This window comes from Bufo gargarizans, chromosome 2 (assembly GCF_014858855.1).
Source record: "Bufo gargarizans isolate SCDJY-AF-19 chromosome 2, ASM1485885v1, whole genome shotgun sequence".
In the NCBI taxonomy this organism is placed as follows: Eukaryota; Metazoa; Chordata; class Amphibia; order Anura; family Bufonidae; genus Bufo; species Bufo gargarizans.
Genome location: NC_058081.1, coordinates 42,699,369 through 42,724,562, shown reverse-complemented (window position 1 = coordinate 42,724,562; position 25,194 = coordinate 42,699,369). Strand labels below are relative to the sequence as shown.

Below are 25,194 nucleotides of genomic sequence, written 5' to 3'. Positions count from 1 at the left end.
ATGTGCGTACTATTATTTTATAGCCTCTGATACGCTCTGTACTCGGGAGTACAACTCCCATTATGTTATCTGTTTAAATACTTGGCAGGAGAAGTAATAATATTTGCTTTGATCCGGCCTTGTCCTGGATCGTCTGGATAATCCGCCATTAATCTTGACATTATCCCAGCATCCCGTCGGGTGTGATGAGTAATGTTATGGGGGATTTTGTTTGAGGTTGCACAGAGCTGTATTGTGCTGAGCGCGGCGGGCGGCAGCTGGTGGTGCCCAGTACTGCTCGGCCTCGTCCTCCTAGGAGGCACAGGCAGGGACCTGAAGTGCTTTCATTGTAATGGCCGTCCATGAGTCGCCATATTTGTCATATCTGTCACATCTGCTTCTGGGAGAAATGGGTGACACCAGTGAGCACCCTTACACCTCCCGCAGAGGAGGTCCCCTACGTTCCTAGGGTTTCAAATGATGACTCTACTACAGAATAACCAGTACCACAGATTTTGGGGGAGATTTATCAAAACTGATGTATAGGAAACCTGGCTTAGTTGCCCATAGCCACCAATCGGATTCCACCTTGCATTTTTCAGGGCTCCTTTGGAAAATGAAAGGTGGAATCTAATTGGTTGCTATGGGCAACTAAGCCAGTTTAACTTTACGCCAGATTTGATGGTGCATCCTGCTGATCATTGGTGGACAGGCATCTTTATGAAGACCGGTTTCTATAGACAACTAAGCCAGGTTTCCTATACACCAGGTTTAATAAATCTCCCTCTTGCGTTCAGAACATCCGAATGGCCGCCACACGTTACTACGTTTCCAGAAATGTCTGGTTGCCTGCGTCTTTCCCCGACAGACTCCATTGTTTTTACAGAGTAGTGTGAGACGGTTGCCTAGGCGATGCCAAACCGAAAGTAGTCTTGGTGCCAAAACCACACCTCCTTCAGTCCAGAAAAACATGGCTGCTCTCTTTAAAACATGGTCCTACACCTGTCCATGGGCTATTGAAGTGTACACAGATCTGGAGGTGTTTTGGGGAGAAAATAGTAAATCTACTGTCAGAAATAGCTGAATGTTGCGATTGCTGGCTGAATCCCTTCAATCTTCAGTCCGGAGGGGAGTGGGGGGTGGGATAAAATAAAAAGTGTGTCTTTTTGTGGGCCAGTGATTGACTTTAACACATGTGAATGGAGTCGTGTACTTTGCACCTAGATGTGGGTTATCTTCGCGTGTAATATAAAACTGCCGGGGCCACCTGCTGCGCCGTGTCAGCCGGATGTACAGGGGGTTAATGGCTTCTGACTGTGGAAATAGTGCAGTCAAAGTGCAATAAAAAGGATGAGCAATATAGATAATGCCTGTTTTTAGTCTGGGGGAAAAAAAAACTGTCCCAATTTTATTAGTCGCATTTACTACTGAAATTGCGCCTGTTTTGGGGGCTTTTGTGCCTCGTTCAACTATTTGGAAGTTTTACACTAATTCTGCAGCTGTCTAATTTTTGCGTCTTTTTCGATTTGATCACGTAGGTGTGTATTTTTATGATTTTTATTTTTATTTTTATTTTTATTTTTTTATGCGCATTAATTTTTACTCCAGGGCTGGCTTATTTTTATTTGATGGTTTTGAGTGGTAAAGTCTGACCTTTTTGTGCAACATTTCTCTGCAAAGATGCAAGTAAATTAGACCAGTCTAAGTGAATATGAACCTATAATACTGAAAAGCCACCAAAGGTCAGACTACTCACTATACACTTAGTCTAATTTATGAAGTGCTGTGCGACTTTTAATAAATACGGCAAAAAGACAGCCGAATGAAATACGTCTTATATTATATTTATTTTTATTTTTTTAAGGCGAGCTTGATAAAAATGTGCCCCAGCGGCTACCAGTGTTACATGGAAGTTTAAGGCTGGGTTCACACTTGAGCGTTGCGCAAACGCGCGTTTTTGCCGCGCATTTTTATGCGCGTTTTTGTAATAGTAAACGCGCGTTTGACGTGCGTTTGTGTGATTCACTACAGTGTCCTATGGCCACAAACGCCCCAAAAGTCGCTCATGTACTTTTTGGAGCGTCGGGCGTTTTACAGCGCGATCGTACGCGCTGTAAAACGCCCAGGTGTGAACCCAGCCTTAGGCCTCTTGCACACGAACGTGTGCTTCCTGTTGCTGTATTGCGGACCGCATTTGTAGATCCGCAATACACGGAGACCGTTCCGTGTGCATTCCGCATCACTGATGCGGACCCATTCACTTCAATGGGTCCGCAAATCCGGATATGCGGAACGGAAGCACTACGGAGTGCTTCCACGGGGTTTTTCGTCCCATACTTCCGTTCTGCAAAAAGATAGAACATGTTCTATTTTTTTGCGGAACGGCCGGATCACGGACCCATTAAAGTGAATGGGTCTGCGATCCGCTGCGGCTGCCCCACGGACGGTGTTTGTGCATTACAGCCCGCAATTTGCACAAACACGGGGCGCCCAGGAGGCCTAATAAGGGTTGTCCAGGATTGGAAAAACATCTGATTTCTTAACAAAAAAAGAAAAAAAACTTTGCCACCCCCCATCTGTAGGTTGCGTCTGGAATTGCAGCAGAGCTGTAATACCTCACATAACCTGTAGACTGGTGTGGAGCTGTTTTTGGAAGAAAACAGTCATCTTTTTCTAGTCCTGGAGAACCCCTTTAACTGCAGCAATGGGTGAGGTGGTAGGGAAAAGATGAACTGTGCCTGCTGAATGTCAGCATGCCTGATCCGTGGTTCTCATGGGAGCTAAGCCAACGCCGGAGGTGACTGGCAGCGGCTTCCTCGCCTGTGAGAACACATAGCTGGAGTGAGAGTGCATGGGGGTGCCAGGCGGAATAGTTGTCCGCCACCTTAATGGTTTCCCTGTGACGTGGGGATTTGTAGCCTGCAGCTGTAACTGCGGTGTGAGAATCGGTGCGAGCCGAAATTCACGATGAATAAGAAGCTGAAGAATTAGGAAATGACTTGGGTGACACAGACGGGAGGGGGGAGCTGTCTCACAAGTAGCTTGCCCCGCCTACCTAAGGGTGACGCTGGGGTCTGCTATTCCCACCACAGGGTGATATGAATGGGAGAAAGCTATATGACCTAGTTTGCCCCTCCCACCACGGGGTGACCCCGGACGTCCAGGAAGCCCTGTGTGAATGTTATTACCTCACACCCGTGTGTTCAGGGCGAGTAGACAGATTTTGGGAAACACCTGTTTTCCTCTGTGTAAGGCGAGTGTAACAGGTGAATACAGGGAGCGGCTCCAGTCTCTGTTAACCCCTTCACTGCCAGAAACCAGTGCAGCTTGTACAGGCTTCCCTTTATTCTCGGGGGTAACCTACAGGTCATGTACTTACCCGTAGCACAGCCGGACGCCTAGATCTGGGTTAATCCTGTTTTCTTAGGAATCGCACACCGCTGGAGTCAGTAGATCAAAAGCTACATTTTACTTAATATGACAACTTGCAAATAGCTTAAATAGCAATTCCCTAATACCGTGACATAATAACATTATAATACCTTGTAGATGGTAATTTCTTCGACTAATCCTAAAAGGGAAGGGGGGCACAAACAGTTTTTTTTTTTTCATAGGTCACCTGACCTTGGTGTTTTTTGCAGAGCAATCGCTAAAATGGACATGCCCTTTAAGCTGTTAAAACATATATTTTGTCCCAGCGGGACTTGTCATGGAGTTCTGCACATATTGGAGGGGGTATGTCCGCTCTTTCTAGGTGCCTTTGGGAGAGTGGGCATGTATAGGAACGTTTATTTTCTGAGCAGAGACCACCACCTCTCGTGGGGGCCCCTGAGGCTTTGTGACTGTACATGCCTTCTGGTTGGTATGTGGGCCTCAGCAGCTAAGGAGAAAGCCATATATATGGTATAAATACACATAAATCATGTATACGGTGAGCGCTGCGCTGTGTCATAGCAGAGGTGGGACATAAAACTCCTGGTCCTGGTACAGAGACACGGGCCCCAATTTTAAATCTGTAACAGGGCCTCCATCCACCAAGTGGCATTATAACACTGGTGCAGCAGGGTCTACCTCATCATGGCAGATGGGCACTGGTACCGGACACAGAATTGGGTGATTCTTTCATGTTGTGCTGCAACTTACTCGTTGACCCAACTTTGCCGTTTGGTCACATTGGGTTGGTTCAGAGTATTTGAGATTCTCGTTGCATTACCATGAGCATAATGGCGGGCATCTTCATTACTAAGTGGCGTAGGCCGCTTGGATATTGGTTGGACAGAGATGTTCCTACAGAATATGCCATCAGTTCCTGATAGTTGTAGGTTCCACTTCTGGAATGATGGATTTTCCATACAATTTAGTGGAAAGATGGCCGTCCTTCTGGCCACGTGGGGTTCTCTGTGGAACGCCATGATAGCTACGGAAGGAGCTGAGCCACCGGTGAGGCCAAAAAGCCTGGCATCAGCATATGAGAATTAATCAACCTACCTCTCTTCTCCTGAAAGGAGCGGGTCATACCTGTGGGACTTCACCATTCAGGCATTTACGTATATGTGACATATATCCCACAGGGAGAAAACTGTGGAAAGGTGCCGTGACTTTGATGAATCTCCTCAGGAGAATAAAGATTTGCCATGGTCACTTGCTGGTGGCAACAGTTTTGGTCCCTAGGCAGAATGTTCCATCCATATCCATCATGAGGCACATACGTGATGTTTCTATGTTCTATTACACATGGCTGCTCCTTGCACAATGGCTGCTGTAGCACCGTGTCATGCATCTGCTGAGCTTTTGAAAGCCCCATATGATTTAGTAAAGCTGACAGGATTACAAAAGGCTGTGGAGATGAGGTAATTGATCCCCTAGGTGTGTATGGGCCCAGGCCTCTGCCGAGAAGGGACACTGAAGAAGACAATGTCAGGGATGAATAAGAGAAGACAACAATGGCGGATAGACATAGCAGAGGCTTGATGTAGAATATAATTTGATGGGACATGCCAAGAACTTTTTTTTTTTTTACGTATCTGACCGCTTTTCTTCAAGGGAGAGGACCTTTCATGACTACAGAGTGATCTGAGAAGCTTGCTAGATCTTGGGTTTGGGCTCCTCATCTACAAAACACTTCAGCAAAGCTTGAGCCTTCATGGAAAAGGAGCCCAGATCTGGACATGATGGCCCAACTTTACTAATGTGATTGCCACCTTGTCATAAAGTTCCTCACATTTTGGGGCGATGAATATGAGTAATTCACTCTTGTCTCTGCTGTTGTCTGAACTATTCCTCCTTGACTTTGTAGTTGGACTATGGTAGGCAATCTCTTATCACGCACATCTTTAATGTTCAATATGGAGATGCCAGCAAAGGTACCTCCAAGGTGTATAGTAGACTCCCTCGCTATTTGCTGCAAGAGCCCCGCAGCCGTCGTGCCATACGGATCTAGTAAATGATGTATGTTCTACTTACACCTGTCAGCATCTGCCTATTGTGTCATCTGTGCTTCGTATCGGTGTATCTAAGGCCCCATGCACCCGACCGTATTGTCAGTCCGCATCTGATCCGCCAAAAATGTGGATCGGATGTGGACCCATTCATTTCAATGGGGCAGCAAAACATGCAGCCAGCACACGGTGTGCTATCCGCATCCACGGACCGGCAAAAAAGACAGGAGGTGGACTACAATGGCGCCATGCACATGGCTGGTATATGTATTTTTTGGATCTGCGGTTTGCGGACTGCAAAACGCTTACGGTTGTGTGCATGAGGCTATGTGTGATATTGATGGCTGAGCCTGTGTAGCTAATCTTCCCCTATGTGATACTCTCTGCTGTGCCAGAGTATCTAATCCCATTATATGTAATACTGTCTTCTGTTTCGGAGTATTTAATTCTATCATGTGTGATACTGCCTGCTTTGCCGGAGTATCCAATCCCATCATGTGTGATACTGTGTATCCAATCCTATTATTATTATGTGGGATACCGTCTTCTGAGCCAACGTATCTAATCTCATCCTGTGTGGAACAGTTTTCTGAACACGCGTCTCTATGCCAGTCATGTGTGATCCTGTCTGCTGATGTATCTAATCCTGTCCTGTGATAACTGCCTCTTGAGCCGGAATATCTAATCCATCATGAATGATACCGTCTGCTGAGCCAGCGTATCTAATCCAATTATGAGTGATCCTGCCTGCAGAGCTGATCTGTTATGGGGCTTGTTCACACGAACGTGTGAAGCCCGTGCTGTGGCACTGTCCGTGGGGCAGACGCATGGGTATCGCAGACCCATTCACTTGAATGGGTCCGTGATCCTTCCGTTCTGCAAAAAGATGGAGCATGTTTTTTTGCGATGCGGAAGCACGGAACAGAACCCCAGAAAGCACTCCGTAGTGTTCCGTTCTTCCGTTTCGCATCTCCGGATTTGCCGACCCATTGATATGAATGGGTCAGCATCCGTGATGCAGAATGGCCACAGAATAGTGCCCGTGTATTGCGGGTCCGCAATACGGCAACGGGCATCACACGTTCGTGTGAACGAGCCCTAAGGCCATGTACTGAGCCGCTGTATCTGATCCCATCATGTCTTCTGAACGGGTGTGCATTCTGTGCAGAGCTGGAGTATCTAAGCCTGTGCTGTGTGGTACGGTCCAGCCTCTCGCCCTCCCTCTCATTCTGTGCGTGTCTCGCCTGTCAGGCCGGCTCGCTTCCTCACAATAGCGGATAAGCCCTGCAGGGCGGGGGCCGTGTAATACCATTAAGCCCTCTTTTATAGTCCTTGCTTTCCGGACCCTCTTTGTGCACGCTTCCTCTGAGGACCTAATGACTGGAAGTGTGTCAGTGGCGGGGTACTGAGCGCGCGGGCGTCCTCCTGCCTGTGTGCGTCACCCTCTACGGGGAGCCATCCATCCGCCGCATACTACCTACGTTTAAGGAGGAATTTGGCGATGCACTATATCTACCTTGTGAGAATGAATGGTGCTGCCATCAGGGGATAAAAGGGTTAACAGCGAGCAGCCGGCTCCCGTGGGATGTGGGTACACCGCCGATTAGAGCAGTTTTTGTTTTTTTGCAGCACTTAGTAATGTCCATGTGTATGGGAATTGTTGCAGACTTTACGTCCGGAATTGGGGATGTGTCACAATGGTGGCAAAGTAGATGAGATTGTAACGAAAATGTCGCACTAGTCACGGATTTACTGCTAATTCCCCGTATCTGCCTTTTTTTTGCATAAGGAAGTTTGCAAAATAAAATAAAAACCCAAAATTTGCGCAATTTGTCGTGCAAATTTCCTGGCGGCTTTCTACGGGAAATCTTCTGCAGCAGGTGTGAACCGACCCCAATACAGAATGAATCTATGGAGGCCCCAGATCCAGGTGATCCGCCGCTTTAAGGATAAGGCCCCACAGTTCGGCAGGGCACATGAGTAAATGGTGAAATCGCTCAGTCATTGGCTGCTGCGGGTGGGCGTGGCTTGGCCAGCCGCACCATCGGGCAGTTTCGGATCACCTGGATCTCTGGGGCCTTTGTAGATTGATTCTTACTAAACCGTTGTATGATGGAACATTGTGATGGGCTGGATGCTTCAGTGGCTCATCACATCCCTGCTTACTGTCAGTGAATGCTGTGAAACTACAAGTAGTGGCTTTAAAGCAGGGATCAGCAATCTCCGTCACTCCAGCTGTTCTGAAACTACAACTCCCAGCATGCTCCATTCACTTATATGGGAGATACAAGAACAGACCAGGAAAGTGTGCATGCTGGGAGTCGTAGTGTCACAGCATCTGGAGTGCCGAAGGTTGCGGACCCCTGCTTTAAAGGATTCCATCCCTGACCAGTAACGGCTTCTGCTAAAATTTTGATCCAGTATAGTATCGAGTCGATTTTACCTGCACTGATACATTGTAACAAACTGTCACAGCAGGAGAGAGAGAGATTCCTGTTGCTGAAGGATTTGGTTCACAGAGGGCCAGATAGACTGGATGCAATTGTAACAAACTGTCAGCTGTTACAAGTATTCAGCCGCTGGATGTAAACCATAAAACTTCCATTCATTGACAGCAAGCACAGGTCATGAGGAAGTATGTTAGAAGGCTGCACTTTTTCAAAACATAGTGAAGATGTTGAAAAACTGGTTGTCAGCTGGGTGAAAGGTGAAGGTAAAACCTCTAGAGGCAGAGGAAACCATAAAAATCACCACAATAATAATTATACGTAATAATAACCCGACCACTAATGATATAAACACATGTTGTATACAGTGATATGGAGCATGCTGGTATAACCTGGGTATCTCCTGTATATAATTATATATGTACAGCTGGTATAAGTTATACATCTTCCTGTATATAGTGATATGGAGCATGCTGGTATAACCTGGGTATCTCCTGTATATAATTATATATGCACAGCTGGTATAACCTGGGTATCCCCTGTATATAATTATATATGTACAGCTGGTATAAGTTATACATCTTCTTGTATATAGTGATATAGAGCATGCTGGTATAACTTGGGCATCTCCTGTATATAATTATATATGTACAGCTGGTATAGGTTATACATCTTCTTGTATACAGTGATATGGACCATGCTGGTATAACCTGGGCATCTCCTGTATATAATTATATATGTACAGCTGGGATACGTTATACATCTTCTTGTATATAGTAATATGGAGCATGCTGGTATAACCTGGGCATCTCCTGTATATAATTATATATATATATATACAGCTGGTATACATTATACATCTTCCTGTATATAGTGATATGGAGTATGCTGGTATAACCTGGGTATCTCCTGTATATAATTATATATGTACAGCTGGTATAAGTTATACATCTTCTTGTATATAGTGATATGGAGCATGCTGGTATAACCTGGGCATCTCCTGTATATAATTATATATATATATACAGCTGGTATAAGTTATACATCTTCCTGTATATAGTGATATGGAGTATGCTGGTATAACCTGGGTATCTCCTGTATATAAATATATATATATATATATATATATATATATATATATATATATATATATATACAGCTGGTATAAGTCATACATCTTCTTGTATATAGTGATATGGAGCATGCTGGTATAACCTGGGTATCTCCTGTATATAATTATATATGTACAGCTGGTATAAGTTATACATTTTCCTGTATATAGTGATATGGACCATGCTGGTATAACCTGGGCATCTCCTGTATATAATTATATATGTACAGCTGGTATAAGTTATACATCTTCTTGTATACAGTGATATGGACCATGCTGGTATAACCTGGGTATCTCCTGTATATAATTATATATGTACAGCTGGTATAAGTCATACATCTTCTTGTATATAGTGATATGGAGCATGCTGGTATAACCTGGGTATCTCCTGTATATAATTATATATGTACAGCTGGTATAAGTTCTACATCTTCTTGTATATAGTAATATGGAGCATGCTGGTATAACCTGGGCATCTCCTGTATATAATTATATATGTACAGCTGGTATACATTATACATCTTCCTGTATATAGTGATATGGACCATGCTGGTATAACCTGGGTATCTCCTGTATATAATTATATATGTACAGCTGGTATAAGTTATACATCTTCCTGTATATAGTGATATGGACCATGCTGGTATAACCTGGGCATCTCCTGTATATAATTATATATGCACAGCTGGTATACATTATACATCTTCCTGTATATAGTGATATGGAGCATGCTGGTATAACCTGGGCATCTCCTGTATATAATTATATATGTACAGCCGGTATAAGTTATACATCTTCCTGTATATAGTGATATGGACCATGCTGGTATAACCTGGGCATCTCCTGTATATAATTATATATGTACAGCTGGTATAAGTTATACATCTTCCTGTATATAGTGATATCACCTGTATCGCTTATATATAAAAATGAGTTTCTGTCTGTTTATGCACAACTGAACTGATCTTCACCAAATTTGGCACACAGGTACATCAGGTGATCGGGAAGGTTTTAGACCGTCAGCTCTCTAGGACGTACCGTTCCTGAGATATTCCCAAAAAATGACCTGCATTAGCCAATACAAGCCTGCAAGTCTTTCTCTTTAAATCCCAACTGCCATACACACGGTTTTACTCCAGGTTTCCATAACAACCCAGCCATTTTTCTTCATTGCTGTAGGTCAGCTTTAAGCTAGAACTACAGGACGACAATAAGTCGCACGACGCATAGGGCACAACTACGCTGCTACATGCATCCATCTTGGATGGATTTTTGCGACTGTCGTGTCGCAGTATGTCGCAATGCAACACCATAGCCTATCATTATAAAAGTTGTTGACACAAAATGTCGTGCGACACATGTTGTCGTGTAGCCCTAGCATTAAAGGGGCGGGCGCTGTGAGGTCGCTGTTAAAAGGGCGGGCGCTGTGGAGGTCGCTGTTAAAAGGGCGGGCGCTGTGGAGGTCGCTGTTAAAAGGGCGGGCGCTGTGGAGGTCGCTGTTAAAAGGGCGGGCGCTGTGTAGGACAGGACAAATGGCAGCACAGGACAAAAAGAAACAGAGCAAGATATGGAGGTGCACGCCCGTTGGTCCGACACTGACCCAAAATTACAAAAAGAAGAAAATCAGGCAGCACCCTCTCTCACCTTTAAAAAAAAAAAAAAAAATGGATATGATTTATCCACCCATGCTGGAAGCGCGACGTTTCGCCTCTAAGCTGGAGCCTTTCTCAAATTAAGAGCTGAAACGTCGCGCTTCCAGCATGGGTGAATAAATTATATCAATTTTTTTAAGATGAGAGAGGGTGCTGCCTGATTTTCTTCTTTTTACAGCTGGTATAAGTTATACATCTTGTACAGGTCCTTCTCAAAAAATTAGCATATTGTGATAAAGTTCATTATTTTCTGTAATGTACTGATAAACATTAGACTTTCATATATTTTAGATTCATTACACACCAACTGAATTAGTTCAAGCCTTTTATTGTTTTAATATTGATGATTTTGGCATACAGCTCATGAAAACCCAAAATTCCTATCTCAAAAAATTAGCATATCATGAAAAGGTTCTCTAAACGAGCCATTAACCTAATCATCTGAATCAACTAATTAACTCTAAACACCTGCAAAAGATTCCTGAGGCTTTTAAAAACTCCCAGCCTGGTTCATTACTCAAAACCGCAATCATGGGTAAGACTGCCGACCTGACTGCTGTCCAGAAGGCCATCATTGACACCCTCAAGCAAGAGGGTAAGACACAGAAAGAAATTTCTGAACGAATAGGCTGTTCCCAGAGTGCTGTATCAAGGCACCTCAGTGGGAAGTCTGTGGGAAGGAAAAAGTGTGGCAGAAAACGCTGCACAACGAGAAGAGGTGACCGGACCCTGAGGAAGATTGTGGAGAAGGACCGATTCCAGACCTTGGGGGACCTGCGGAAGCAGTGGACTGAGTCTGGAGTAGAAACATCCAGAGCCACCGTGTACAGGCGTGTGCAGGAAATGGGCTACAGGTGCCGCATTCCCCAGAAACAGCGGCAGAAGCGCCTGACCTGGGCTACAGAGAAGCAGCACTGGACTGTTGCATGTCATTCGGAAATCAAGGTGCCAGAGTCTGGAGGAAGACTGGGGAGAGGGAAATGCCAAAATGCCTGAAGTCCAGTGTCAAGTACCCACAGTCAGTGATGGTCTGGGGTGCCATGTCAGCTGCTGGTGTTGGTCCACTGTGTTTTATCAAGGGCAGGGTCAATGCAGCTAGCTATCAGGAGATTTTGGAGCACTTCATGCTTCCATCTGCTGAAAAGCTTTATGGAGATGAAGATGTCATTTTTCAGCACGACCTGGCACCTGCTCACAGTGCCAAAACCACTGGCAAATGGTTTACTGACCATGGTATTACTGTGCTCAATTGGCCTGCCAACTCTCCTGACCTGAACCCCATAGAGAATCTGTGGGATATTGGGAAGAGAAAGTTGAGAGACGCAAGACCCAACACTCTGGATGAGCTTAAGGCCGCTATGGAAGCCTCCTGGGCCTCCATAACACCTCAGCAGTGCCACAGGCTGATTGCCTCCATGCCACGCCGCATTGAAGCCTCCTGGGCCTCCATAACACCTCAGCAGTGCCGCAGTCATGCCACGCCGCATCGAAGCCTCCTGGGCCTCCATAACACCTCAGCAGTGCCACAGGCTGATTACCTCCATGCCACGCCGCATTGAAGCAGCCATTTCTGCAAAAGGAATCCCGACCAAGTATTGAGTGCAGAACTGAACATAATTATTTGAAGGTTGACTTTTTTTGTATTAAAAACACTTTTCTTTTATTGGTCGGATGAAATATGCTAATTTTTTGAGCTGTATGCCAAAATCATCAATATTCAAACAATAAAAGGCTTGAACTACTTCAGTTGTGTGTAATGAATCTAAAATATATGAAAGTCTAATGTTTATCAGTACATTACAGAAAATAATGAACTTTATCACAATATGCTAATTTTTTGAGAAGGACCTGTATATAGTGATATGGAGCATGCTGGTATAACCTGGGTATCTCCTGTATATAATTATATATGTACAGCTGGTATAAGTCATACATCTTCTTGTATATAGTGATATGGAGCATGCTGGTATAACCTGGGTATCTCCTGTATATAATTATATATGTACAGCTGGTATATGTTATACATCTCTTTGTATATAGTGATATGGAGCATGCTGGTATAACCTGGGCATCTCCTGTATATAATTATATATGTACAGCTGGTATAAGTTATACATCTTCTTGTATATAGTGATATGGAGCATGCTGGTATAACCTGGGCATCTCCTGTATATAATTATATATGTACAGCTGGTATATGTTATACATCTCTTTGTATATAGTGATATGGAGCATGCTGGTATAACCTGGGCATCTCCTGTATATAATTATATATGTACAGCTGGTATAAGTTATACATCTTCTTGTATATAGTAATATGGACCATGCTGGTATAACCTGGGCATCTCCTGTATATAATTATACATGTACAGCTGGTATACATTATACATCTTCTTGTATATAGTGATATGGAGCATGCTGGTATAACCTGGGCATCTCCTGTATATAATTATACATGTACAGCTGGTATACATTATACATCTTCTTGTATACAGTGATATGGACCATGCTGGTATAACCTGGGCATCTCCTGTATATAATTATACATGTACAGCTGGTATACATTATACATCTTCTTGTATATAGTGATATGGAGCATGCTGGTATAACCTGGGCATCTCCTGTATATAATTGGCATTGCTGGTATAACCTGGTCTGTGTTGAAAACCATATACTTATGTAATACAGCATTACACATATTACATGCAATGAAAGGACGAGTAGCACAGGGCTCGTAGTTTGGAGGCAGGGCCCCAGGGCCACATTTCGTCCTGCTCCTTTGTCTGAACCTACACAGAGAGCCCTCCTGTAATCCTGTCCTTGTTGTACATGATGACGTTAACGGTTGTCGGTTTTCTATTACAGGACTGTGGCATCTGAGGTTCGGAAACAGGTCTCCAGAGAGTATGGAGGGTCTCCGCAGCTCTCCAAGAAGCGTGCAGGCGGGGCGCAGGCGGTGAGTCTGTCGTTCTCAGCAATTATTATTTCTTCTTGGATCTTCTCCGTCTCCCCTCCATCTTTGTACCTCTGTTACAGGTCCCGCTCTCGGATGTGGTAGAGCCCCTGGATTTCGAGATGTATTTGGCGAGCCACCCCCCAGATTCAGAATGCGAGGCCCTGAGGGATCTGTATGATTTTCCTCCCGACGACATTGAAATCTTGTATGAGCCAAGAGAATGCCGCACTATGGAAGCTGCAGCTCCGGAAGAAGGGTGAGACCTCTGGAAAGGAGGGGGTTAAACCAGGCTGCTAAATTGGCAGATACCAGGGTATACTGGGCCGGCCAGTGCCCCTTCCTAGTACGCATGTATAACTTTCCCATTCCCATCAGTGATGTACACTGACGGAGCCCTTCATTCTAGGAAGCTGAGATACGGGGAGCTGTTTGATCTGCTGTGGCTGGCCTTGTGTCCTTCTCCTTACAAAAGAGCCAATAGAAAATCATCAATCAGCAGCTCCCCAATGGGAGGACATCATCAAACAGCGCTTGATATCTCAGCTTCCGCTTATTAGCCTTTTGGTTTTGAGATGTTCACATTTCCAGTTCAGTAAATTTTATTTCCTCTCCGTTTTTTTTTTTGTTTGTTTTTCTCTTTTTGCAGAAAGCTGGACGCCCGAGTCAGAGATGCCTTAAAGGTGTATACACACGACTGGGTGATAGTGCAAAGAAGGTAAGAAAGGGGGAAGCAGGTAAAATATTTGGCAGAAAGAGCTTGCACTCTAATGTATTAGGGACTCAGATGGTGAAGATGTCTTATCCACCATTCAGAACACAGAAACTGAGCACCGCGTACACCCCGATCACCGCTGAGCGGCAGAGACAGCGGCAGACGAACCTGACCCGGCAGATCTATGAGCTGGATGAGGCTGTGGAAGAGAGATGCTCTGCAGAGGAGCAGGTATCTGCCTATCGTAATGTGGTGCTCCTGTGCAAAGGATGATGGGAGCGATACGACTGGGGTTATGCTAAGTGCGCGTTACTAATGTACATCTCATCTCTTCCTTTCTATAGGAGGACAGAAAAAGGGCTTCTGCTTCCCTGGACGGAACACCGCGGGGCAGCTGGGCCTCTAGTATATTTGATTTGAAGAACTCGGCACCTGATCCCTTACTGTCAAACCTGCTGGACAGAACCGCTCCTGAGGAGATAGACCGGATCAATGAGGAGCAGAGGAGAGAGAACAGACACCACCACCTCCTGGCTTTATACCCTGCCCCTGATGAGGTATATTATGTATTAATACCCTGTCTTATTACAGTAACCCGGCTTCTGATACTCTTACTACCCTGTAACATCTTATTACAGTAACCCGGCTCCTGATCCTCTTATTACCCCTGTAACATCTTATTACAGTAACCCGGCTCCTGATCCTCTTATTACCCCTGTAACATCTTATTACAGTAACCCGGCTCCTGATCCTCTTATTACCCCAGTAACATCTTATTACAGTAACCCGGCTCCTGATCCTCTTATTACCCTGTAACATCTTATTACAGTAACCCGGCTCCTGACCCTCTTATTACCCTGTAACATCTTATTACAGTAACCCGGCTCCTGATACTCTTATTACCCCTGTAACATCTTATTACAGTAACCCGGCTCCTGATCCTCTTATTACCCCAGTAACATCTTATTACAGTAACCCGGCTCCTGATCCTCTTATTACCCTGTAACATCTTATTACAGTAACCCGGCTCCTGACCCTCTTATTACCCTGTAACATCTTATTACAGTAACCCGGCTCCTGATCCTCTTATTACCCCAGTAACATCTTATTACAGTAACCCGGCTCCTGATCCTCTTATTACCCTGTAACATCTTATTACAGTAACCCGGCTCCTGATCCTCTTATTACCCCAGTAACATCTTATTACAGTAACCCGGCTCCTGATTCTCTTATTACCCTGTAACATCTTATTACAGTAACCCGGCTCCTGATTCTCTTATTACTCCTGTAACATCTTATTACAGTAACCCGGCTCCTGATCCTCTTATTACCCTGTAACATCTTATTACATTAACCCGGCTCCTGATCCTCTTATTACATTAACCCGGCTCCTGATCCTCTTATTACCCCTGTAACATCTTATTACAGTAACCTGGCTCCTGATCCTCTTATTACCCCTGTAACATCTTATTACAGTAACCTGGCTCCTGATCCTCTTATTACCCTGTAACATCTTATTACAGTAACCCGGCTCCTGATCCTCTTATTACATTAACCCGGCTCCTGATCCTCTTATTACCCCTGTAACATCTTATTACAGTAACCTGGCTCCTGATCCTCTTATTACCCGGTAACATCTTATTACAGTATCCCGACTCCTGATCCTCTTATTACCCTGTAACATCTTATTACAGTAACCCGGCTCCTGATCCTCTTATTACCCTGTAACATCATATTACAGTAACCCGGCTCCTGATCCTCTTATTACCCCTGTAACATCTTATTACAGTAACCCGGCTCCTGATCCTCTTATTACCCTGTAACATCTTATTACAGTAACCCGGCTCCTGATCCTCTTATTACCCCTGTAACATCTTATTACAGTAACCCGGCTCCTGATCCTCTTATTACCCCTGTAACATCTTATTACAGTAACCCGGCTCCTGATCCTCTTATTACCCTGTAACATCTTATTACAGTAACCCGGCTCCTGAGCCTCTTATTACAGTAACCCGGCTCCTGATCCTCTTATTACCCCTGTAACATCTTATTACAGTAACCTGGTTCCTGATCCTCTTATTACCCTGTAACATCTTATTACATTAACCCGGCTCCTGATCCTCTTATTACATTAACCCGGCTCCTGATCCTCTTATTACCCCTGTAACATCTTATTACAGTAACCTGGCTCCTGATCCTCTTATTACCCCTGTAACATCTTATTACAGTAACCCGGCTCCTGATCCTCTTATTACCCTGTAACATCTTATTACAGTAACCCGGCTCCTGATCCTCTTATTACCCTGTAACATCTTATTACAGTAACCCGGCTCCTGATCCTCTTATTACCCTGTAACATCTTATTACAGTAACCCGGCTCCTGATCCTCTTATTACCCTGTAACATCTTATTACAGTAACCCGGCTCCTGATCCTCTTATTACCCCTGTAACATCTTATTACAGTAACCCGGCTCCTGATCCTCTTATTACCCCTGTAACATCTTATTACAGTAACCCGGCTCCTGATCCTCTTATTACCCCTGTAACATCTTATTACAGTAACCCGGCTCCTGATCCTCTTATTACCCTGTAACATCTTATTACAGTAACCCGGCTCCTGATCCTCTTATTACCCCTGTAACATCTTATTACAGTAACCCGGCTCCTGATCCTCTTATTACCCCTGTAACATCTTATTACAGTAACCCGGCTCCTGATCCTCTTATTACCCTGTAACATCTTATTACAGTAACCCGGCTCCTGATCCTCTTATTACCCTGTAACATCTTATTACAGTAACCCGGCTCCTGATCCTCTTATTACCCCTGTAACATCTTATTACAGTAACCCGGCTCCTGATCCTCTTATTACCCTGTAACATCTTATTACAGTAACCCGGCTCCTGATCCTCTTATTACCCTGTAACATCTTATTACAGTAACCCGGCTCCTGATCCTCTTATTACCCTGTAACATCTTATTACAGTAACCCGGCTCCTGATCCTCTTATTACCCCTGTAACATCTTATTACAGTAACCCGGCTCCTGATCCTCTTATTACCCTGTAACATCTTATTACAGTAACCCGGCTCCTGATCCTCTTATTACCCTGTAACATCTTATTACAGTAACCCGGCTCCTGATCCTCTTATTACCCTGTAACATCTTATTACAGTAACCCGGCTCCTGATCCTCTTATTACCCCTGTAACATCTTATTACAGTAACCCGGCTCCTGATCCTCTTATTACCCCTGTAACATCTTATTACAGTAACCCGGCTCCTGATCCTCTTATTACCCTGTAACATCTTATTACAGTAACCCGGCTCCTGATCCTCTTATTACCCTGTAACATCTTATTACAGTAACCCGGCTCCTGATCCTCTTATTACCCTGTAACATCTTATTACAGTAACCCGGCTCCTGATCCTCTTATTACCCTGTAACATCTTATTACAGTAACCCGGCTCCTGATCCTCTTATTACCCCTGTAACATCTTATTACAGTAACCCGGCTCCTGATCCTCTTATTACCCTGTAACATCTTATTACAGTAACCCGGCTCCTGATCCTCTTATTACCCTGTACATCTTATTACAGTAACCCGGCTCCTGATCCTCTTATTACCCCTGTAACATCTTATTACAGTAACCCGGCTCCTGATCCTCTTATTACCCTGTAACATCTTATTACAGTAACCCGGCTCCTGATCCTCTTATTACCCCTGTAACATCTTATTACAGTAACCCGGCTCCTGATCCTCTTATTACCCTGTAACATCTTATTACAGTAACCCGGCTCCTGATCCTCTTATTACCCTGTAACATCTTATTACAGTAACCCGGCTCCTGATCCTCTTATTACCCCTGTAACATCTTATTACAGTAACCCGGCTCCTGATCCTCTTATTACCCTGTAACATCTTATTACAGTAACCCGGCTCCTGATCCTCTTATTACCCCTGTAACATCTTATTACAGTAACCCGGCTCCTGATCCTCTTATTACCCTGTAACATCTTATTACAGTAACCCGGCTCCTGATCCTCTTATTACCCCTGTAACATCTTATTACAGTAACCCGGCTCCTGATCCTCTTATTACCCTGTAACATCTTATTACAGTAACCCGGCTCCTGATCCTCTTATTACCCTGTAACATCTTATTACAGTAACCCGGCTCCTGATCCTCTTATTACCCTGTAACATCTTATTACAGTAACCCGGCTCCTGATCCTCTTATTACCCTGTAACATCTTATTACAGTAACCCGGCTCCTGATCCTCTTATTACCCCTGTAACATCTTATTACAGTAACCCGGCTCCTGATCCTCTTATTACCCCTGTAACATCTTATTACAGTAACCCGGCTCCTGATCCTCTTATTACCCCTGTAACATCTTATTACAGTAACCCGGCTCCTGATCCTCTTATTACCCCTGTAACATCTTATTACAGTAACCCGGCTCCTGATCCTCTTATTACCCTGTAACATCTTATTACAGTAACCCGGCTCCTGATCCTCTTATTACCCTGTAACATCTTATTACAGTAACCCGGCTCCTGATCCTCTTATTACCCTGTAACATCTTATTACAGTAACCCGGCTCCTGATCTTCTTATTACCCCTGTAACATCTTATTACAGTAACCCGGCTCCTGATCCTCTTATTACCCCTGTAACATCTTATTACAGTAACCCGGCTCCTGATCCTCTTATTACTGATTGTCACAGTTTATACTGTTATTATATTGTTATTTGTGTATTCCTCTCTAGGATGAAGCTGTTGAACGTTCCACTATTCCGGAGGTGCCTAAAGAGCACTTTGGACAGCGGATCCTGGTGAAGTGTATATCACTGAAGTGAGTTTGGTCTTTTGGTGCCCCTCAGGGTTTTCCTTTGATGTCTGTGCCTTTGGTGATTTATTACATGGTTATCCTTCCTTCTCTTTTAGGTTTGAGATTGAGATTGAACCGATATTTTGTGTCATGGCTTTATACGATGCTAAAGAGAAGAAAAAGGTAGGCTGAACCGGAAGGGGGCACCTATCACATCAGAAAATTGGACGTTCTGCTGGTGGGCTAGTATACTTTATTACGTAGGTGTAAAAGTGCGCCTCCCTGTGGTTGACGCTACAGCTGCTTTCTGTATTTAAATGTTCTGGATTTATTGCATCTATTTCATGGAGGATAGTCGTTTAGGTACTGTTTTCTGATGGTGCCCTTGTTGTTTTATATCTTTTTCTGCTGTCTCCTCAGATATCAGAAAGTTTCCATTTTGACCTGAATTCAGACACCATGAAAAATATGCTACGGACACAAGGTGGCCACCAAGCGCCCTCCACCCTTGCGAGATCTGCCATCTTCTCCATAACATACCCATCTCCTGACATTTATCTCGTCATCAAGGTGCCTTTTATTATTGAGTGGTGGTTGTGGCTGTGGGGTATGGTATTTATGTGGCACCCACTGTTTTTGTGTTTGATGCCTCCAGTCGTGTCAGTGTCTATGTACCGAGGGTGTCCATTTCCATGCTGGTCACAGTGTATATGTTGAGTTGTCTTCATCTGTGTCATGCCTGTGCATACTTTCTTCCAGCTGGAGAAGGTCCTACAACAAGGGGACATAGGGGAATGCTGTGAACCTTACATGGTCCTAAAAGAGAGCGACGGCATCAAGGTGAGTGACCATATCAAAGGAAGCTTTGAATCTTAGCAGGACCCTTCTCATGTCCATGGGGACCTTAACTCATAGTCGCCCCCCCTCTCTTCATACTGCTGAATCGCCAATGCCATCCTTATGCACAGGGCCCCAGAATGGCGCCCCCTGATGTGAAGTATTACATCTCTTACAACCATATTTGCTTTGGCAGCACTCAGTGTCAAGCAGCTGCTGCAATTCAGCTTACCTGTATCAGATGTACACCTGCATACATGGCCACTGCCATTGTACAGTTCCTAAATACTGGAGGACTTAGTTTTTTTTTGGGGGGGGGGATTACTTTGCTGAGGAAGCTGTCACGTGGCAGCAACCGCAAGCCTTTGTCAGCTTTGGGGTCTAGCATTTTGCTCGCTCACCATCTAAGTTCCGACATTTTGAAGTCCTCAAATGTTTTTGGGAGAGCTTGCCCGGCTGATCGGTACACCTCAGGATCCTATTGCCTGTGGATCCTGGAGTCCCATCGCAGTAATAATTTTCCCTCTTTCCTTTTGACCACCAGAACAAGGAGAAGGTGGACAAGCTGAGGGTCCAGGCCGACCAGTTCTGTTCTCGTCTGAGCCGGTACCGCATGCCCTTTGCATGGACGGCTATCCATCTGATGAACATTATCAACAGCATGGGGACATCGGAGCGGGACTCTGACTCCGAGAGCGGTAACAACCTCTCCAAACGTGTTATGTAACCTTGTTGGGGGGGGGGGGGGGGGGTGGATCTGACCATTGAGACCCCACTGGCGGGCTTAATCGCTGCCGCTCCCTGCGTAGGCGTTCCCTACAATGCAGAGGGTCAAGGGGTGATGTTTGAAAGAGGATTTCTGATTTTCTGTATTAAAACTAATTTTAAATTGGTTTCCAGGAGTTCAGTATTGATGGCCCATCCTCAAAATAGGTTATCCATATCTGATCAGCACGGGTCCGACCCCCGGCTCTCCTGTGAGCTCTGCGGCCTCTTCCTTGGCCAGACACGTCATGTTCGTTGGTCACATGGCCTGTGTGTTGCTCAGTCCCATTCAAGTGAATGAGGCCGAGCTGCGATACCAAGCACAACCACTATACATTGTGTGGCGCTGCGCCTGGTAAGCTCTGAGGACTAGGCGACCGCACTGCAAACCACTGACCAATGGAGGTGCCAGATGTCAGACCCCCAGTGATCAGATGTTGATTATGGGCCAGTATTATTGAACTCCTGGAAAATCCCTTTAAATAAGAGACCCGCACTGGGGTTAGGTTTATTTAAAGGGCCAGAACGTCATATGTGTATATTGAGAGCTCTAGGATGGAAGGAGATTGCAGTAAATGGCAGATGCAACATTGCTCAAGGCAGACTGGAAAATTAAGGTCACAATCGATGGTCCGCCGGGCACTACTGTTGACGCGTCCTCCCAATTGTCCCGTTTTCGCAGCCGTACCTCTTCCATTAGCAGATGTTTCCTGTGACCTCCATGTCGACTTTATTCTTCTCCCCTTCACAGAAAAGAAGAGCACGTGGAATGAAAGAAAGAAGAAGGCTTTCGAGAGGCTCAGTGTCGGGGATGAAGTCTGCGGATTTAACTCTTTCAGACCTGCAACGCTCACTGTCACAAATTTCTTTAAGCAGGTGAGAAACATACGACCAGGGAAGTGCCTGCCATAAGCGCAGGTGGAGCAGATGCCGTACGTTATGTGGGCACAGGGACCACTAGAAATGCCATAAAAATGTGATCTTAAGAACACAGGTGCCAGCCCCTATTAATGGCACAGTCACTTTCTGTTAGTCAATGGGAACTTTAAAAAAAAGCGGCAAACTGGGCAAGTGTCTAACTCCAGTAGACATACCGATGGAGGGTGACTGAATATGTGTCTCTTCTCTGCCGCCATGAGGGACCAGGCCCCCGAATTATTAGGCATTTCAGTAGTTTGACTGTCAGTGGAATAATGCTTAAAGGAAGAGGATGCCGATGGTCGGAGAATGAATGAGCAGGGGCAAAGTAGAGATAAGCGGTGACACGTTGATCTCTCACAGGAAGGAGATCGTCTGAGTGATGAAGATCTCTACAAGTTCTTGGCTGATATGAAGAGACCGTCCTCCGTCCTGCGGAGACTGCGGCCAGTAACGGGTATGGATGGACATTATACATTTCATCTGTCATTTTTCAGATTATTTTCTGTGTTTAATCTTGTCATGTGTGATCCTGCTGAGTGATTGTATGTAAGCCTGTAATATGTAATCCTGCTGGGTAATTGTATGTAAGCCTGTCATGTGCGATCCTGATGAGCCACTATATCTACACTTTTCATGTGTGGTGTTATGGGTATGGATGGACATTATACATTTCATCTGTCATTTTTCAGATCATTTGCTGTGTTTTAATCTTATAATGTATGATCCTGCTGAGTGATTGTATGTAAGCCTGTCATGTGTGATCCTGCTGAGCCATTGTAGCTAAGCCTGTAATATGTAATCCTGCTGAGTGATTGTATGTAAGCCTGTCATGTGTGATCCTGCTGAGTGATTGTATGTAAGCCTGTCATGTGTGATCCTGCTGAGCCATTGTAGCTAAGCCTGTAATATGTAATCCTGCTGAGTGATTGTATGTAAGCCTGTCATGTGTGATCCTGCTGAGCCATTGTAGCTAAGCCTGTAATATGTAATCCTGCTGGGTGATTGTATGTAAGCCTGTTATGTGCGATCCTGAAGAGCCACTGTATCTAAGTCTGTCATGTGTAATCCTGCTGAGTGATTTTATCTAAGCTGATCATGTGTGATCCTGCTGAGCCACTGTATCTCCACCTTTCATGTGTTGTTATGTTGCAGATCCACTGTATCTAAGCTTATAATGTGTGATCTTGCTAAGCCACTGTATGTAAGCCTGTAATATGCTATCTAAGCCTGTCATGTGTAATCCTACAGAGCCATTATATCTAATCCTATAATGTGTGATGCTATCTGCTGAGCTGTGTATCTAAGCTTGTATCATGTGATTTCCGTCTGTGTCAGCAGATCGAAGTCTGTCTTGTGTGACACTTTCTACTGAGTTGTGTATCTAAGCCCATCATGTGATACTGTCTGCTGAGCTGCTGTATCTCAGCCTGTGTGATACTGTCCTCTTTTTCTGGAATGTACATGATAAAGAAAATATTAATTTAGCCATGTCCTGTCCTTAGCTCAGCTGAAGATTGACGTCTCCCCGTCCCCCGAGACCCCCCAGTTTTGCCTGTCTCCTGAACTGCGTCATGTCAAGCCGTATCCCGACCCCCGTGTGCGACCTACCAAAGAAATTCTGGAGTTCACTCCGCGGGACGTGTATTCCCCTCACACATCGTACAGGTCAGAGCTTCCCTTTAACTTGCTGGTAGCAAATAGGGCATCACTTAACCTTCAGAAGGGCCATGGCGCCTTTACACAATTTAGGAGCCCTCCTGGCATTGGAGTGCTGGTAGTGCCCCCCAGTCACCCGCTCTATGTACAGTTTTCCTTCCTGGCTTGTAGACTGTGATGTACATGACTAAGATGAAACGTGTCCACAGCGCCCCCTGTCTGCAGCCTCTGGACCTCCGTCACTCTGCGCCTGTTCACAATGCTCCCTCTCTACAGAAGACGTTCCCCTGAAGGAGCGGGCCGCTCTCTCACGCCGTTTCTTAAGACTGGATTTACTGATTCATAATAATTCATTAGTAATTGGGACCTTGCCCAGCGTTTAACCCCTTCACTGCCAGGCTGACCAGGCCTGTGTGTCTCTTCACGACCAGGTTCCCTTCATCTTCCATCGCGGTAGCTGACATGGTAACTCATCACTATCCGATGATCAATTTGTGGGGGGCTGATACCTCCTTCCCCCCCCCCCCCCCCCTCTCCAATTGTTAAATGCCTACAGTAGAGACCGCAGCATTTAAGGGGTTAAACTGCCTAGATCAGATCTAGATCCCACCCTACAGCGATCTCAACGCCCCTCTCTATCAAGACAACCATACTCGTCATGTGGATCTTGTCGACCCCCATCTTGAAGCCAAGGCAAAGAGCCCCTGTAAAAAAGTGTCTTTGGTTTTGGAGGACCTGGCTAGCTATGGATGACCTGGTCGCCTGCTGAATTCAGAGGGCGTCGTGCAATACACCAGGGTAGGAAGGCAGCTCTTATCGGGTTAAATGTCCTGCGGTTCCAGTTGTCGGAACACCCAGCTCCTCATAGAGGGGATTCGCCAAATGAAGAAGACTTCTTTTAATCATTACGATAACTGATCTTCACGATATACAACATTTTGCAACATATCGCAGGCTTTCATTGGAGTTCTGAGACCCCCATTGATCGCTCTATGTGAGCGCTTTGTTTCCTTGCTGCTGAAGATGGGCTCAATACAAAGTCCTACACGAATCCTGTAGTGTGGGGAGATTGCTGTGTGTGATGGCTTCTAGTGATCGGGGGGGGGGTCTCAGCACTCGGCCCCTCGCCGATCGAAGCCTTTAATATGCCGCTATGACATATCATAGTACAGGGCCATGCACCCATTATCTGCAGCTGGTTAATCACACCTATGTACGTGACTGAGGGTCCTCACCATTAGAAATATGTATCCCTAGAGAAGGGGCTGGGATAAGTCTCTCTGCATGATCAACCCTAGTAAAGGGAAATAGGTTAAATATTATTTGGGAAAATATTTATAATAAAATACCTTTCATTAGTTATAACTGCTCGTTTTGTCTGGGGAGCAATCATTAGGAGAAATAAAATGGCCGCTGTCCTATCAGTACGCACAAACCTGTCCTAATCACACAGCAGGACAAGTTACTTCACAACACTGAGCTAAAGAGCTGCCTCATCCTCCTCTGCTCTGCTTGACAGGGGTTATGATCCTGAATGCAGATGATAAAATCTTCAGCCGAATCTCTGTAGGAAAGGAGCTCATGAGGAGACATGAAGTACAGAGAGGAGGTGGGGATGTGGTGATGAGCAGCACTCGTATAGAGTCTCCATTACCACAGCCCCACATTACCACAGTTTGTCCTGTCCGTCATGTCTCCTCATGAACTCCATTCCTACAGAGATTCAGCTAAAGATCTTATCTGTATTCATGATCATAAACCCTGAGAAGCAGAGCAGAGAGGAGGACGAGGCGGCTCTTTACCTCCATGTTGTGAAGTAACTTGTCCTGCTGTGTGATTAGGACAGGTTTTGTGTGTACTAATAGGACGGCGGCCATTTTATTTC

General features: G+C 45.0%; 1 protein-coding gene across 6 annotated transcripts in view; it reads left to right on the top strand.

The window, feature by feature from the left end:
- Positions 1 to 25,194, top strand: part of DOCK6 (dedicator of cytokinesis 6) — an 81,460-nt gene that overhangs the window by 7,530 nt on the left and 48,736 nt on the right. For all 6 annotated transcript variants that reach the window (XM_044278837.1, XM_044278841.1, XM_044278840.1 and 3 more), the window contains exons 2-14: positions 13,493 to 13,583; positions 13,664 to 13,839; positions 14,230 to 14,298; positions 14,397 to 14,526; positions 14,640 to 14,852; positions 19,069 to 19,154; positions 19,247 to 19,313; positions 19,551 to 19,700; positions 19,890 to 19,970; positions 20,512 to 20,665; positions 21,484 to 21,608; positions 22,014 to 22,107; positions 23,156 to 23,318. In XM_044278837.1, coding sequence (XP_044134772.1) covers positions 13,493 to 13,583; positions 13,664 to 13,839; positions 14,230 to 14,298; positions 14,397 to 14,526; positions 14,640 to 14,852; positions 19,069 to 19,154; positions 19,247 to 19,313; positions 19,551 to 19,700; positions 19,890 to 19,970; positions 20,512 to 20,665; positions 21,484 to 21,608; positions 22,014 to 22,107; positions 23,156 to 23,318 — 1,599 coding nt within the window. The remainder of the gene's footprint in view (positions 1 to 13,492; positions 13,584 to 13,663; positions 13,840 to 14,229; positions 14,299 to 14,396; positions 14,527 to 14,639; positions 14,853 to 19,068; positions 19,155 to 19,246; positions 19,314 to 19,550; positions 19,701 to 19,889; positions 19,971 to 20,511; positions 20,666 to 21,483; positions 21,609 to 22,013; positions 22,108 to 23,155; positions 23,319 to 25,194) is intronic.